General features: G+C 45.1%; 1 protein-coding gene across 1 annotated transcript in view; it reads left to right on the plus strand.

Moving 5' to 3' along the window:
• MYLK4 (myosin light chain kinase family member 4) overlaps nucleotides 1–16,848 on the plus strand; it is a 109,856-nt gene that overhangs the window by 88,784 nt on the left and 4,224 nt on the right. Inside the window, exon 13 of the mRNA XM_030210945.1 lies at nucleotides 2,379–2,452. Coding sequence (XP_030066805.1) covers nucleotides 2,379–2,426 — 48 coding nt within the window. The 3' untranslated portion in view covers nucleotides 2,427–2,452. The remainder of the gene's footprint in view (nucleotides 1–2,378; nucleotides 2,453–16,848) is intronic.

A 16,848-nucleotide genomic window follows, 5' to 3' on the forward strand; every position in this document is an offset into this window, starting at 1 on the left:
AAAGGCCGACGAAAATGATAAAGGGGATGGGACAACTTCCCTATGAGGAAAGGCTAAAGCGGCTAGGGCTCTTCAGCTTGAAGAAAAGACGGCTGAGGGGAGATATGATAGAGGTCTATAAAATAATGAGTGGAGTTGAACGGGTAGATGTGAAGCATCTGTTCACGCTTTTCAAAAATACTAGGACTAGGGGACATGCGACGAAGCTAGAAAATAGTAAATTTAAAATGAATCAGATAAAATGTTTCTTCACTCAATATGTAAGGGGATCTTGCCAGGTATTTGTCACCTGGATTGGCCACTGTTGGAAACAGGATGCTGGGCTTGCTGGACCTTTGGTCTGTACCAGTATGGCAATACTTATGTACTTATGACTTGAACATAGGTCCCTTAGTTTACAGTCCATTACACTAAGCACTAGGCTACTGCTCAGACCTGCTTCCTTTTCTGTTAAAAATGCCCATAATACCTGAAGCTGTCATAGAGCCAGGTATACTTTCAGGGGAGAGGGAGGTGGACAGTAACCACTGGGGGATTAAGGAAGTGTTATGCTTTAATCCCTCCAGTAGACAGCTGCTCAGTCAGAGCACCATTGTGTAACCTGGACATTGCTGATAACAAGTCTAAATAAGGGAGTCCTTCTGTTTAGACTTGGATGTTTCTTCCCTTTCAGTAATCGCTGTTGGACATCCAGATGTCAAGCCCTCCCTATTACTGCTCAAAACACACAGAGAACATCCCCCTTATTATTTGGATGTTCTACAATGTTGGACATACCAATTCTGCCTTTGGAAAATCGAGATTTGGACTTTTCAAGCATATGGACGTCCATTTTGGCCTTTTGAGATATCTATATGCTTCGACAATGAGTGCAAAGAAAACAGTGGAAAACAAAAAAGTCCTCTCTCAAGTGGTGTCTTCTTAAACAAGGTCTTTATTGCAAAACAATTAAAACAACGACCCGACACGAATCGTGTTTCGGCCGTATAGGCCTGCGTCAGGGGTCTATTCACTTCCAATCAAGGAAGAGAATATGTAGATAAAAGTACTGGTCAAATTTCTGCAAATTGAAATGCTCTCAACAGCAGGGCTCTGGCTTTTTTCTTCTTCCTCGCTACCTCAAAGTTCTTTTTCTTCCCCTGCACCAGGCTCTGCAGATACTTGACAGTCTGCCAAGGCTTGAGGGAGGGAGGAAGTGATTGGAAGTGAATAGACCCCTGACGCAGGCCTATACGGCCGAAACACGATTCGTGTCGGGTCGTTGTTTTAATTGTTTTGCAATAAAGACCTTGTTTAAGAAGACACCACTTGAGAGAGGACTTTTTTGTTTTCCACTGTTTTCTTTGCTTCGTTGTTCTTCTGTGGAGAGAACACCTTCTGCGTGTGTTGGCATCGACAATGAGTGCCCCAGTCTAGTTATTGCAACAGTTAGTCCTCAGTCAGAGGCTACAGATCATATCTCTAATCCAGAATTCTGTAATGTGGACCCTGAGCCTGGCCACTAGGTGTCATTGTCGAGGAAAGCTGGGGCTTTACTATTCCCCAGGGCTGCAAACGCAGGCTCTGCAGATTCCTAGCACTTACCGCTGACTCATTGTGTGAACCCTACATAGAATATGATATAGCCCTAAAGAGTACAGTTGTAAGTGGTGTGCACAGGCCTTATTGTATCATGAATCAGGGGCGTAGCCAGACACCCAATTTTGGGTGGGTCTGGGCCCAAGATGGGTGGGCAGAAGAACCCCACCCCATCCCATAGGTGATTTGGTCTCTCCTCTCGCCTGCATGCCATATGGTCTCTCAAATATCCCTCCTCTCCTGCACACCTTTTAAATGTCAGATTTTTACCGGCAGTGAGGAGCAACTAATACACACTACTCATGTAGGCCCCACATCCTTCCCACTGATGCAGCTTCCTGTTTCCGCTTAGGCGGGAATACGTCAGAGGGAAGTCTGTGGGGCCGGTGTAAACAGTATGTATCAGTCGCTGCTTCCTGCAGGCGAAGATCTGCTATTTATAAGGTATGCAGGAGGGACAGTTGTTGGGAGTTTTCAGCTTGGGAATCTCTGCTGGCCACATCATAGGTGTGCTGCTACTGGTGGGCCTGAGCTCAAAGTGCCAAGCCCACCCTTGGCTACGCCACTGTCATGAATAATACTGGTTTTAATGGTGTTATAGAGGCCCTAGTAACCTGTACAAACAGTTCTTATTAGCAGGATGCCTGGCTAGCTTGAGTTCTTATTCTTCTTTGGCTTTTAACTTTGTTTAGGAAAAAAGAGATCTTTGCTTTGGGGCTTGCAGACTTTTTAATATGCCTTTGTTCATTTCCCTAAATTAGACAAGACAGCACTAATGCTTTATCTTTGTCTTTTCCCAGCAAAAGACGAAATGTTCCTCTGTGTCCCGAACACCCACAACACAGTGAAATGCTCTGAAAGCTGCAAATAGAAGGTTTGTTTAAGGCCACAGATGCCTCAGCAGAAATTCACTAGAATATTAGTAGTCACAATAGGAAAGGACATGTTAGGCACACTTTTCATTAGTAGGTAAAAGTCCTCCAGCACCGTTTCTACAGATTTAGGTACACACAATTAATATTGTGCCCGGCTTTGTCAAAACCACACAAGATATATTATTTGCAATACTCCTGAGGGTTTACTTGTAAAGTTCTTTTCTTGCAGAATGGTGGAAATAGTGTGTATTTTTTTCTTTTTTTGGTGGTGGTGGGGGAAATCTGGATTTTTGGGGCAAATACAAAATTCATTGAATGATCACAAATTATTTGCAATTTGGCAAAGTTTTCATAGCGTTTGTTCATTTGGGGATCTTTTCACTAAGCTGTGTAAGGCACTAATGCACTACAAATATTTCATATTTTTTGAGGGGGCGTGCCAGTGGCAGAGAGTGAGCATTCCTGTGCGGACCAGTTAGTGCATCTGCAGTACTGCACACTATCTGGTTAACGCGCAAATACCGCATGAGCCCTTACTGCCTACAAAATGGGTGGCGGTAAGGTGGTAATTTAAAAAAATGTTTGCGCACTAATGGCAACATTAGTGCATGTCCGTTAATGAAATAAATCAAAAAAGCCATTTTTACGGTTGCAGTAAAAAAAAAAAAACCTTAGCATGCAAGAAAACCCCATGTAAGGGCACGCTAAAGCACCTTTTGCTGCAGCTTAGTAAAAGGACCCCTTAGATATTGTCCAGTTCTTAAAATGTGGTATATGCAGTTCATGTTCTGAAAATCAGACTAAAAATTAATTGGCCACAGAATTGCTTTTCTTTGGTAACATTACTGCACTTTCCTCCTAATGAACTCTCCATGCCTTTATTTTCTGTAAATGTGCTGGCCTAGGTTCCCCTAGTGGTTCTGAAAGCTTGCATAATGAACCTTCCTTAGCTTAAGACAAGGACCATCTCTAGCCAACTGCTTATTTGGCTTTCTTTTAAGGTTGTATCTGCAAATGATCACGCAAACATTGATTCCACTGGTTTCCAGCACAGTTTAAGTACATGCCGGGAAGCGGGACTGTTTTTGCTGGCTCCTGGGCTGTATATTCTCTCTGTAATTAGTCTCTCTAACCGCATTGACCAACCCATGCACCCCCACCGGCAACCACCAAGGAAGCGAGCAAGCAAATCTCTCACTACTTACGCCTTTACTAGGCTGTATCATTTTTTTTTAATAAGCCCAACATGTGCCAGAAAATATCCTTAAAAAAATAAAAAGAAAGTTCTAAAAACATTATGAAGAGGACTTGCAAATATTTTTGAGAAGTGGGGAAAGTTGCAAATGTGGCTTCATGTTGTAAATTCTTAATGATGGCCCAACATTGTTAGCAGAGTGACAGGAAAAAAAAAGACAAATATATTTCTTAGCGTGGGACTGCCTTAAACATTATTCGGTCAATACTCAAAGCAATTTAAGTGGCCATGAGAGGCTCCTGCCCACTTAAATCACACTCTGTGGACCAGCTGCTGATATCCAGTGGCTTTTAACTGAATATCAGCTCTGACCAACCGTTTTTTTCAGTGGTTTGCAGAGGGACGATCTGATGGCAGAATTGGGAGGTGCTGGCAATATTCTGTGCTGGTGCCAAAAAGTTAAACAACCAAATAGGACCACATAAAAGCAGTTCTAACTTTGGTTGCTTAGCAATGCAGGTGCTGGCAATCAATATTGGTGGGAACCCAAACAGCTTCTGGATAGCAGCTGACATTCTTTGATGCGCTTCCCTCTCCTTAACCCCCCTCGTCTTTCCAATACCCCCTCCTGAATCCTCCATCGATTCTGACTGTCCTCCCAAACCCTTCACCCTGTGATGGACCCCTTCCAGATCATCCTCCCCCCCTTCAGGTTCTGGCGATATCACTCCTGGTCCAGTGGGGGGTCTTTTGGGCAGGAGTGATGCCTACTTGCTCCTGTGCCTAGTGACTGCCTTTTGTAAAATAGCTGTGATGAACTCTAGCGGTAGTCTTGTGGTACAATTATTAGAGGTCAGCCTTCCATAAATTTAACTTAGATGTGTGGGTTCACTGCATTTTGGTATGATAGGAGTGGAGGAGAAGCCTGGTGGTTAAAGCGGTTCAATGTGTCCTTGGGCAAGCCACTGAACCCTCCATTGCCTCAGGTACAAATTTAGGGCCCTGTTTACTAAGCAGCGCTAAGGGTGCGCTAGTGTTTTTAGTGCGCACTAAACAGCACATGCTAAATGCTAAAGACACCCATAGGAATATATGGGTGTCTCTAACGATTAGCGTGTGCTAATTTTAAGCACACACTAAAAACTCTAGCGTGTCTTAGTAAACAGAGCCCTTAGATTGTAAGCTATGTGGGGACAAGGAAAAGCTTTCTGTACCTGAATGTAACTCACTTTGAGCTAATATGGAAAAAAGGTGTGATCTAAACAAACAAATATGGCATTATGAGGATATTTTTATAAAAATCACCTCTGTGTGACGGGCAAGTAGAAAGTGCAGGTAACATGACCCCATGCACATTTACAGCATCTTGAGGTGTAAATGTACATGTGTATTTTGAAAGTATGCCTCCAAATTGTGACTCCGCCCATGCTCTGACCCAGAACACACCTGCCCTAAAGTTCATGTACAAATGAATGTGTTCCTGTTACCACATGTATTTAGACACCCAGGGTTATTTCATAAGAGTCATTTTGCATGCATATACAAGCATATACATACAAAAATACCTTCAAAAATTATTCTCCATGGAGGTAGTTCTATAACTGGGTACCACAATAACGTGGGCTCTGAGCCTATTCAATAAGAACACGTATGTGCATAAGTCTTCCGATAGGATATTAGTGTAAGTCGGCATCAATGCGCTTATATTTAGGTGTGCCAACTTATGCTAGTGTAAATAGGCACGCCAAAATACAATACTAAATTTTTGCAGTTCATATATGCAGATGGCATTACCGTCTTCCTACTGTGTTTTTATTCTTTGCTGAAACTTTGTCTCTCATACAATTATGTATGTCAGCTATTGACTTTTGGATCTCTTCCCATTGAAACTAAACAGAGAGAAATCTCAATTTCTTTGGATCGGTTCAAGTGATGATAAGTGATATGTGCTGTATTTTACAGTTGATGGTACTTAGTTTAGACTTGCACTCAAAAGCACTGGGATTTGAATTTGACAGTCTCTTAACATTACAGCAACATGTATCGACCATTTTGAAGAATATCTATATTGTTCTTAGAAAGCTTAGGGCCGTTAAAAATTATTTTTCAGTTGATAGATTACTGATCCAGTCGCTTCTTCTAGCCAGATTCGATTACTGCAATTTGGTTCCTTTTGATTGTTCCTCAAAATTAATTGACTGAATAAAAGTCATGCAGAATATGGCAGGTTGATTTTTAATCTACCATGATTTGCCTCAGTAAGAGAATATTATCCTTACGAATTAAGGAACGTATTTATTTTAAGGTATGCATAATGGTGTTTAAGATTTTTTATTTGGCAAAGCTCCTCCATATATGGCAAACATAGCAACCCTGTTACACAAATCTAATACACATTATCAGTTCTTCTTGCAATTTTCAACTGCTAACGGCCTAAAATCAGTTAAACACTTTTCAGTATTATTTTACTATTATTATTTATTAGGATTTATTTACTGCCGTTTTGAAGGAATTCACTCAAGGCGGTGTACATTAAGAATAAATCAAACATGAGCAATAGACAGTTTCAGCAGTAACAATATTCAAATAACAATACAAAGTATGGCATAGTATACTACTTATATTTCAACACAATACATAATAGAACATTTAATTGACAGTGTAGGGTATAAGCAAAGATGGAACATATAGATAGGTAAGAGAGTAAGAGGAGTTAGAAAGTAAGGTGACTAACCTGCTTATCTTCGAACGAGAAGGCCGGCCATCTTCCGACACAAATCGGGAGATGGCCGGCCATCTCCTAAACCTGGCCAAATCGGTATAATTGAAAGCCGATTTTGGCCGGATTCAACTGCTTTCCGTCACGGAGCCAGCGAAAGTTCAAGGGGGCATGTTGGCATTGTACCGAAGGCGGGATGGAGTGTGGTTAAGAGATGGCCAGCTTCGGCCGATAATGGAAAAAAGAAAGCCGGCCCTGACGAGCATTTGGCCGACTTTACTTGGTCCCTTTTTGTTCATGACCAAGCCTCAAAAAGGTGCCCCAACTGACCAGATGACCACCGGAGGGAATGGGGATCACCTCCCCTTACTCCCCCAGTGGTCACCAACCCCCTCCCACCCCCCAAAAAATTTAAAAACATTTTTTGCCAGCCTCTATGCCAGCCTCAAATGTCATACCGAGCTCCATGACAGCAGTATGTAGGTCCCTGGAGCAGTTTTTAGTGGGTGTAGTGCATTTCAGGCAGGCGGACCCAGGCCCATCCCCCCTACCTGTTACACTTGTGGTGGTAAATGGGAGCCCTACAACCTTCCCCCCCCCAAAACCCACTGTACCCACATGTAGATGCCCCCCTTCATCCCTAAGGGCTATGGTAGTGGTGTACAGTTGTGGGGAGTGGGTTTTTTTTTTTGGGGGGGGGTTGGGGGGCTCAGCACCCAAGGTAAGGGAGTTATGCACCTGGGAGCAATTTGTGAAGTCCACTTCAGTGCCCCCTAGGGTGCCCAGTTGGTGTCCTGGCATGTGAGGGGGACCAGTGCACTACAAATGCTGGCTCCTCCCACGACCAAGTGCCTTGAATTTGGCTGGGTTTGAGATGGCCGCCATGAGTTTCCATTATGGGGGAAAACCAATGGCGGCCATCTCTAATGCCGGCGATCTCTAAGGCCAGCCCAAATGTTGAGATTTGGCGGGCCCTGATCGTATTATCAAAACGAAAGATGGCTGGCCATCTTTTTTCGATAATACGGTCGGAGACGCCACTTTATGGGGCCGTCCCTAGAGATGGCCAGCCCCATTCGATTATGGCCCTCTAATTTAAAGAAAGTTGCACATGAGGTCAGAAAGATGGTTAACATATAGATAAGTAAAAGAATAGGAATTATTATTTTTTTTTATTTGTACCCCGCACTTTCCCACTCATGGCAGGCTCAACGCGGCAGGCAATAGAGGGTTAAGTGACTTGCCCAGAGTCACAAGGAGCTGCTTGTGCCGGGAATTGAACTCAGTTCCTCAGTTCCCCAGGACCAAAGTCCACCACCCTAACCACTAGGCCACTCCTCCAGCAAAATGAGGTGACTAATTTAAAGAAAGGTGCAGATAAGGTTAGAGAGATGGTTAAATATTATCTCAGCTAGGAGTGGATTAACATGTCCTGATGCAGTTTGTGCAGACTGTGTCACTCCGTGTGAGTGTGAGTGAGACTAACAAGTTAGTTACTTCTTCCATTAAAGGCCTGGTTGAAGAGCCAAGCTTTCACCTCCTTCCTGAAGTAGACATTGTCTTGTGTTAAGTGGAGCTTTTCAGGGAGTGCATTCCAGAGTGTGGGGGCTACTCCAGAGAAGGCTCGCTTGCGGGTATGTGTAATGTCTTTTGGAGAGCATGTGGTTAGTGATAGTCCTTGAGAGGACCTTAGTGTCATTTGAAGTGTGTAGCAGATCATCCTATTCTTCAGGTACTCGGTGCCATTTCTATTAAGGGCCTTGAAGATCAGACATAGAGTTTTAAATTTAGCCCTGTATTGTACTAATAGCCAGTGAAGGTTTTGCAAAAATGGTGCTTGCGCCTTCTATTAGTCTTGTTGCAGCATTCTGAATCAACTGGAGCTGGTGCAGGCCCTTTATAGTCAGACTATTGTAGAGTGTATTGCAGTAATCCAGTCTTGATGTTGTCATGGCATGTACAACTGGGATAAGATTTACCTTCTCGATGTAAGGAGAGGGGCAGCATAGCTGTCGCAAATAGTAGAAGCAGCTCTTGAAGGTTGCTTGAATTTGGGGAATCAGAGTAAGTGTTGAATCTAACTGTATTCCAAGGTTCCTGACGTGATTTGAGGGGGAGTTCATTCTTCCCAAAAGAGATTTTGATGTCAGGTATGTATCCACTTATGTTAGGAACAAACAAGAAAGCAGACAGAAGCTTAGCTGAAATTGGGTGGCGGAGCAGGTGGGGGGAAGAGGGGTTGGTGGTTGGGAGGCTGGGATGGGGGAGGGCAGACTTGTACGGCCTGTGCCAGAGCCGGTGATGGGAGGCGGGACTGGTGGTTGGGAGGCGGGAAATACTGCTGGGCAGACTTGTGCGGTCTGTGCCCTGAGGGGGACAGGTACAGATTCAAGGTAAGGTACAAATTCAAGGCAGTGGCGTAGCCAGAAGTCAATTTTTGGGTGGGCCAACAGGTTGGATGGGTGGGCACTAGACAGTGGTGTGCTGGTAAATGTTTAACAACAGGCTCTCTCCCCGGTCCACCTCTGTGCCCCCCCCCTCCCCGTCCACCTGTGCACCTCCCCTCTAAATTGCAGAGCTGGCTATAGCCGGGGAGAGAGCCTGGGGGGGGGGGGGGGGCAATGCATTACTGTCTCCAGGAAAAAAAAAATGAAATGATCCCAGGTTCCAATTTAATTCATGTTTAATGTGGGATAAAATGCCATAAATAAGTAAATAAATATAAACTTTTAATGTTGAGCACCTGATTCTCAAAGTGGACATATTCCAAACACTATAATGAAAATAAAATGATTTTTTTCTACCTTTGTTGTCTGGTGACTGTTTTTCTGATCATGCTGGCCAAGTATCCGATTCTGCTGCTTATCTGTCCTCTTAACTCCGTTTCCAGGGCTTCCTTTCCATTTATTTCTTTACTTTCCTCCTTTCTTCTTCATTTCTTGCTCTATATCCATAAGTAAAAGCTGGGTCCTCTGCAGACTTGACTGTCTAGTGGATCCAGCTTCTGCCTATTTTCTTCATCCATGTGCAGTTTTTCTCCTCTCTTCCTTTTCCCTCATCTCATCTCCTTCCTCATTCTTCCATCCCCTCCATTCATGTCCAGCATTTCTTCTCTCTCCCTTCCCTCTCTTCCATTCATGTCCAGCAACCCTCCTCTCCCCTTCCCTCCATCCAGCAACCCTCCTCTCCCCTTCTTCCACCATGTCCAGCAACCCTCCTCTCCCCTTCCCTCCATCCAGCAACCCTCCTCTCCCCTGCCCTCTCCCCTTCTTCCACCATGTCCAGCAACCCTCCTCTTCCCTCCATCCAGCAACCCTCCTCTCCCCTTCTTCCACCATGTCCAGCAACCCTCCTCTCCCCTTCCCTCCATCCAGCAACCCTCCTCTCCCCTTCTTCCACCATGTCCAGCAACCCTCCTCTCCCCTTCCCTCCATCCAGCAACCCTCCTCTCCCCTTCTTCCACCATGTGCAGCAACCCTCCTCTCCCCTTCTTCCACCATGTCCAGCAACCCTCCTCTCCCCTTCCCTCCATCCAGCAACCCTCCTCTCCCCTTCTTCCACCATGTCCAGCAACCCTCCTCTCCCCTTCCCTCCATCCAGCAACCCTCCTCTCCCCTTCTTCCACCATGTGCAGCAACCCTCCTCTCCCCTTCTTCCACCATGTCCAGCAACCCTCCTCTCCCCTTCCCTCCATCCAGCAACCCTCCTCTCCCCTTCTTCCACCATGTCCAGCAACCCTCCTCTCCCCTTCCCTCCATCCAGCAACCCTCCTCTCCCCTGCCCTCTCCCCTTCTTCCACCATGTCCAGCAACCCTCCTCTTCCCTCCATCCAGCAACCCTCCTCTCCCCTTCTTCCACCATGTCCAGCAACCCTCCTCTCCCCTTCCCTCCATCCAGCAACCCTCCTCTCCCCTGCCCTCTCCTCTCCCCTTCTTCCACCATGTGCAGCAACCCTCCTCTCCCGTCTGCCCTGTTTCCTTCCCCCCCCCGCACCTTTAAATATTATAGTTTTGCTGGAGTCGCGGGCAGCCGGCATTGAAGACATCGGCAGGCTTACGCCGGTTCCAGCAGCCTTCCCTTCCCTCGTTGCAAGTCGGATGATGGCTCCGCCCTCTTCTGACGTATTTCCTGTTTCTACGAGGGCGGAGCCATCATCCGACTTGCAACGAGGGAAGGGAAGGCTGCTGGAACCGGCGTAAGCCTGCCGATGTCTTCAATGCAGGCTGCCCGCGACTCCAGCAAAACTATAATATTTAAAGGTACGGCGGGCGGCGGGGCAGTGGCGGGCTGGGGAGGTAGATGCGGGATCGGAGCTCAGCCTGCTCCCTCCGCTCCGCTGCCTCCACTGCTGGGTGGGCCTGAACCAAAACTTGGTGGGCCTGGGCCCACCCAGGCCCACCCGTGGCTACGCCCCTGATTCAAGGTAAGGTATACACATATGAGTTTATCTTGGGCAGACTGGATGGACCATGCAGGTCTTTTTCTGCCGTCATCTACTATGTTACTATGTAAAATGGAGAAGTGATTTATTAAAACAATACCCGACGTGGCCATATTTCGCCCTCAGGCTGCGTCAGGGGTAGAACTACAAAATAAGAACATAAAAATATAGCCATTTCATAAAAATACATTTAAATGTATATAAATAAGAATATCAAAACAGAATATAAAACAAACTATTGAATTAAATAATTAAAAGAACAATCTATAATTTAATCATAACAATAATAAAAATCTTTTACACAACAAATATATCAAAAGTAATAATCATTGAACAAATACAACCACAAACAGGAGGTAAAAGCATATATAAGGAGAGGTGGAGATAGGAATATCCATTTCAGTACAGAAACTGGTGTGACATGCAGTCCTCTATATTACTTATTGTGATCTTTTCAAACTGCTTGTGATGTAGACATACCTACACAATCATGCTTTAAAATAGAATACATACATACCTAGAAGGGGTTATAATAAAATATACCCCCAAAAGTAAAAATGACAAAACACCCTAAAAATAAAAAGTATGAAAATTTTAATAAAAATATTTTGGAGACTCATTACCTATTCTTAATTTACATCCATTTATCATTTCATATAGCTAAACAATTTCATAATATGCATGCCAATTTTATTAAGTCAGCAAAATCTCAAAATTAAAAATCAGAGCGTGTCACAAAATTTTAAGAACATACTATTTTACCCATTTTACCCATTTCAACATAACATTCACAATTTTTGTGGCACCTTCTGTGAGGCCCCCACTTGTCTGCTGCACTGTCTTTGATGGGCAGGTGTCAAGGGAACAGGTAGTTGGTCAAAGATCTCTTAGGATTTTGCCAGTACTCTCCTCTGTCATTGGGTTAAAAGTGTCTCATCTGTCTCTGTCAGGAGGGGGCTACTTTATGCACTCCTGGTTAACTAATTGGAGACTGGGTGGGATTGCCTGTAAATCCTGATGGAGACTTTTAATTTTGTTAGCAGGAGTGGCCTAGTGGTTAGGGTGGTGGACTTTGGTCCTGGGGAACTGAGGAACTGAGTTCAATTCCCATTTCAGGCACAGGCAGCTCCTTGTGACTCTGGGCAAGTCACTTAACCCTCCATTGCCCCATGTAAGCCGCATTGAGCCTGTCATGAGTGGGAAAGCGCGGGGTACAAATGTAACAAAAATAATAAAGTATGCAGCAAAATCATTGCAGTTCAGTTTAGACTGGGCAGGCTGGTTCTTTCTTTGCAACATCCGTAAAATCTGCCCCTTTCTTTCCGAGCACTCTACCAAAACCCTCATCCACACCCTTGTCACCTCTCATTTGGACTACTGCAATCTGCTTCTTGCTGGCCTCCCACTTAGTCACCTCTCCCCTCTCCAGTCGGTTCAAAACTCTGCTGCCCATCTCGTCTTCCGCCAGGGTCGCTTTACTCATACTACCCCTCTCCTCAAGTTGCTTCACTGGCTCCCTATCCGTTTTCGCATCCTGTTCAAACTTCTTCTACTAACCTATAAATGTACTCACTCTGCTGCTCCCGAGTATCTCTCCACACTCGCCCTCCCCTACTCCCCTTCCTGTGCACTCGGTTCCATGGATAAATCCTTCTTATCTGTTCCCTTCTCCACTACTGCCAACTCCAGACTTCGCTCCTTCTGTCTCGCTGCACCCTACGCCTGGAATAGACTTCCTGAGCCCCTACGTCTTTCCCCATCCTTGACCATCTTTAAATTTAGATTGAAAGCCCACTTCTTTAACATTGCTTTTGACTTGTAACCACTCGCCTCACCTACCCTCCTCTCCTCTTTCCTCTACACATTAATTGATTTGCTTGCTTTATTTTTGTCTATTAGATTGTAAGATCTTTGAGCAGGGACTGTCTTTCTTCTATGTTTGTGCAGCGCTGCATACGCTTTGTAGTGCTATAGAAATGCTAAATAGTAGTAGTAGTGTTGTTGGGGTTGCAGTGGGCTGTTTACTATACTGAACAACTGCATGGTTGAATTGGCAACCTGTGCAATGTATTGAGAGAAATATTGTTTTTTGGTTGGCTTCTATATGGAACTCTTTACATTTGACTTTATGGTGTTGTCATCATTATTTGACATTTAGGCAAAATCTGAAAACTTTTTTATTTCCTCAAAGAGGATCTTAGACTTATCGCATTGGTAAGAAATATTTATGTTAGGATAACTTGGTTTGTTATGTTATTCTCAGATATATTGGATCTGGTTTCTTTGTACTTTGCAATCTGCCTCGAACTGAGTAGGTGTTTGGCGGGCTATAAGACATTTTATAACACTTAAGTGCACAACTTACAGTATTCTGTAAATTTTGCATGTAAAGTTCAGCCCCACCTATGTCCCACCCATGCGCTTCTCCAGTAAACGCCCCCTTGCATTTAGGCACCAAGCAAACTTATTTTATAGAACACTGCTGAGCATGAAAGTTTACGTTCCACCCCCCCCCCCCCCCCCATAAGTGTGCAAAATTGTTCTGTGAAAATTTACTAGGGCTGAGTGCTTAAATTTATACTCAACAGGGCAGAAAAAAAAAGGGTTGTGAAAAATTACAAGAGGACCTTGGGAGACTGGGCATCCAAATGTCAGTTGATTTTTAATGTGAGCAAGTGCAAAGTGATGCATGTGGGAAAGAGGAACCCGAACTATAGTTACATAATTCAAGATTCCACATTAGGAGTCACCGACCGGGAAAGAGATCTAGGTGTCATCATTGATACGTTGAAACCCTCTGCTCAGTGTGTGGCAGTGGCTAAGAAAGCAAATAGAATGTTAGGTATTATTAGAAAGGAATGGAAAACAAAAATGAGGACGTTATAATGCCTTCATATCGCTCCATGGTGTTATTGCACCTTGTATACTGTTTGCCATTCTAGTCATTGTATCTCAAAAAAGATATAGTGGAATTAGAAAGGATACAGAGAAGGGAGACAAAAATGATAAAGGGGATGGGACGACTTCCCTATGAGGAAAGGCTAAAGCAGCTATGGCTCTTCAGCTTTGAGAAAAGACAGCTGAGGGGAGATATGATAGAGGTCTATAAAATAATGAGTGGAGTGGAACGGGTAGAAGTGAATCACTTGTTTACTCTTTCCAAAAGTGCTAGGACTAGGGGGCATGCAATGAAGCTACAAAGTAGTAAATTTAAAACAAATCAGAGAAAATATTTCTTCAATCAGCTTGTAATTAAACTCTGGAATTTGTTGCCAGAGAATGTAGTTAAAGCAGTTAGCTTAGCAAGATTTAAAATAGGTTTGGCTAGCTTTCTAAAAGAAAAGTCCATAAGCCATTATTAAAATGGACTTGGGGAAAATCCACTGCTTATTTCTAGGATATGCAGCATAAATGTATTGTACTGTTTTGGGATCTTGCCAGGTACTTGTAACCTGTATTGGCCACTGTTGGAAACAGGATTCTGGGCTTGATGGATCTGCGGTCTGTCCCAGTATGGCAACACTTATGTACTTAAGTAGCACTGATTTTCAGCACCAGGCTGGTAAATTAGCCTCATAAATCAAGGTAAATGAATAGCAGTCCTAAATTTACTATTACTACTACTACTTATCATTTCTATAGTGCTACTAGACATACACAGAGGGGCATAATCGAACGCGAATGCCCATCTCCATGGGCGTCTATCTCCGAGAACGGGTACGTGAAGGGGAGGGACAAACCGTATTTTCGAAAAAAATGGGTGTCCATCTTTTTTTCCGATAATATGGTTTGTGCCGGGCAAATGCATCGGATTTGTGCGGATCTGAGCTGGGTGGTTTCGTTTTTCAGCGAAAACGAACAAATCCAAGGCATTGGGCCGTGGGAGGGGCCAGGATTCGTAGTGCACTGGTCCCCCTCACATGCTAGGACGCCAACCGGGCACCCTAGGGGGCACTTGTAAACAGTAAAAAAAAAACATTAAAATACCTCCCAAATCCATAGCTCCCTTTCCTTGGGTGCTGAGCCCCCCCAAATCCCCCTCAAACCCACTGCCCACACCTCTACACCATTACCATAGCACTTATGGCTGAAGGGGGCACCTAGATGTGGGTACAGTGGGTTTTGGGGGCAGTTTGGAGGGCTCCCATTTACCAGCACAAGTGTAAAAGGTAGGGGGGAGATGGGCCTGGGTCCACCTGGCTGAAGTCCACTGCATCCACTAACAACTGCTCCAGGGACCTGCATACTGCTGTGATGGAGCTGGGTATGACATTTGAGGCTGGCATACAGGCTGGAAAAAAAAGTTTTTAAAGTTTTTTTTGGGTGGGAGGGGGTTAGTGACTACTGGGGGAGTCAGGGGTGGTCATCCTCGATTCCCTCTGGTGGTCATCTGGTCATTTAGGGCACTTTTTGGGACTTGTTCGTGAAAAAAAAGGGTCCAAAAAAGTGACCCAAATTCGCGCTAAAAACACCTTTATTTTTTTGATTATCGGCCGAGGACACCCATCTCTCCTCGGCCGATAACCACGCCCCAGTACCGCCTTCACCACGCCTCCCATCAACTTTGGTCGTTTCCGCGACAGATTGCAGTTGAAGACACCCAAAATCGGCTTTCAATAATACTGATTTGGGCGCCCACGGGAGAAGGACGCCCATCTCCCGATTTGGGTCGAAATATGGGCGTCTTTCTCTTTCGAAAATAAGCTGGTCAGTATACTAGTCAATATCCAGCCAGTGGTGGTCAGCATGTTTTTGAACACTAACAGTGGCCTGTTAAATTAGTCCCAGATATTCAATGTTGTGCTATATCCAAGTACCAACATTGAATATTCAGGCTTGACCAAATACGTCTTGGCCACCGTATCTCATGTGGGTCCTTGCCAGAATATCAGGTCCCTCTTCCCTGACTTCTCCCCCCCCCTACCAAACAGACATCCCCCACTATAACCCGATCCACCCTCTTGACCCCCCCCCCAACCAGACAAGGATACCCAAAATTGATCTGATCCCCCCAACACCCCCAACCAGACAAGCACCCCAACATAATCTGATCCCCTCAATGAGACGCGTCTCCCCCACATCCCAGTAGGCCCCCACCCCTCCTTGACCATCCCTACCATGAGACTACCACTAGAGGTCTCAGCAGCCATTTTGACGTGATTACCCTAGTGGCAAGAGTAAGTGGGGTTTGCTTTTGCCCCAGTCACCCACTGGACCACCAGGGATGGTCAGGTAGGTCCAGGAAGGGGGCTTCTGAGAGTGAGTCAGGAGGGAGGGAGGGAAGAACAGTGCAAGATACAGGCCAGTACTTGGAAGCTTTGCAGGTGCAGGCCAATATTTGATGCTGGTGTCCACATTAGTGGGCATAGTTAGTGTGTGTGGTGGAACTATCTGAGTGCTTAGCTGTGCGGGCACTGATGGTACCTGTATAACTGCTGGCCCCACCCCAACTCCACCTCTGTAACACCTCTCATGCCTGGTTTCAAAATGGCCAGTTAGTGCTGATTCTCTGGCACTGCCCAGTTAAATGTTGATGAATATTGGCGCTTGGCCCCCTGAGCTTCTCCTTCCACTTAAATTGCTTTGAGTATTGACTCTTCAACTTTTTTGCTCAGAAATTAAGATGAATTTTCAGATGAAAACTAACTCCTAAGTGTGTCTGAAAATAGGTCAGAAATTTATGATCTCAGCTGTTTTTGGATATTGGGCTCAATTAGAGCCCGACCAAAACCAGTATCTTCAGTTTCAGCCGAAACTGAATGTGGGGCCGAAATTGGCCACACAGATTCATCTCCAACAAATATGGCCTGGTCCTGACCCCCTCCCCACCTGACCAAACAAAGTCCTCCACCTGGACAACCCTATCCGTGGTGGGCCCCATCCAAGCCCCTCCCCCCAGTGGTGGGCCCTCCTGGGCCTACCTTTACAAGGGTGGGGTAGTGGACGCAGGAGCGATCCACTCGCTCCTGCACAGGGCCAGCTCCTCCTTCAAAATAGCTGCCAGGACTTCCAGTGGCAGTCTCACAAGACTACAACTGGA

Source organism: Microcaecilia unicolor, chromosome 1 (genome assembly GCF_901765095.1).
Source record: "Microcaecilia unicolor chromosome 1, aMicUni1.1, whole genome shotgun sequence".
Taxonomy (NCBI): Eukaryota; Metazoa; Chordata; class Amphibia; order Gymnophiona; family Siphonopidae; genus Microcaecilia; species Microcaecilia unicolor.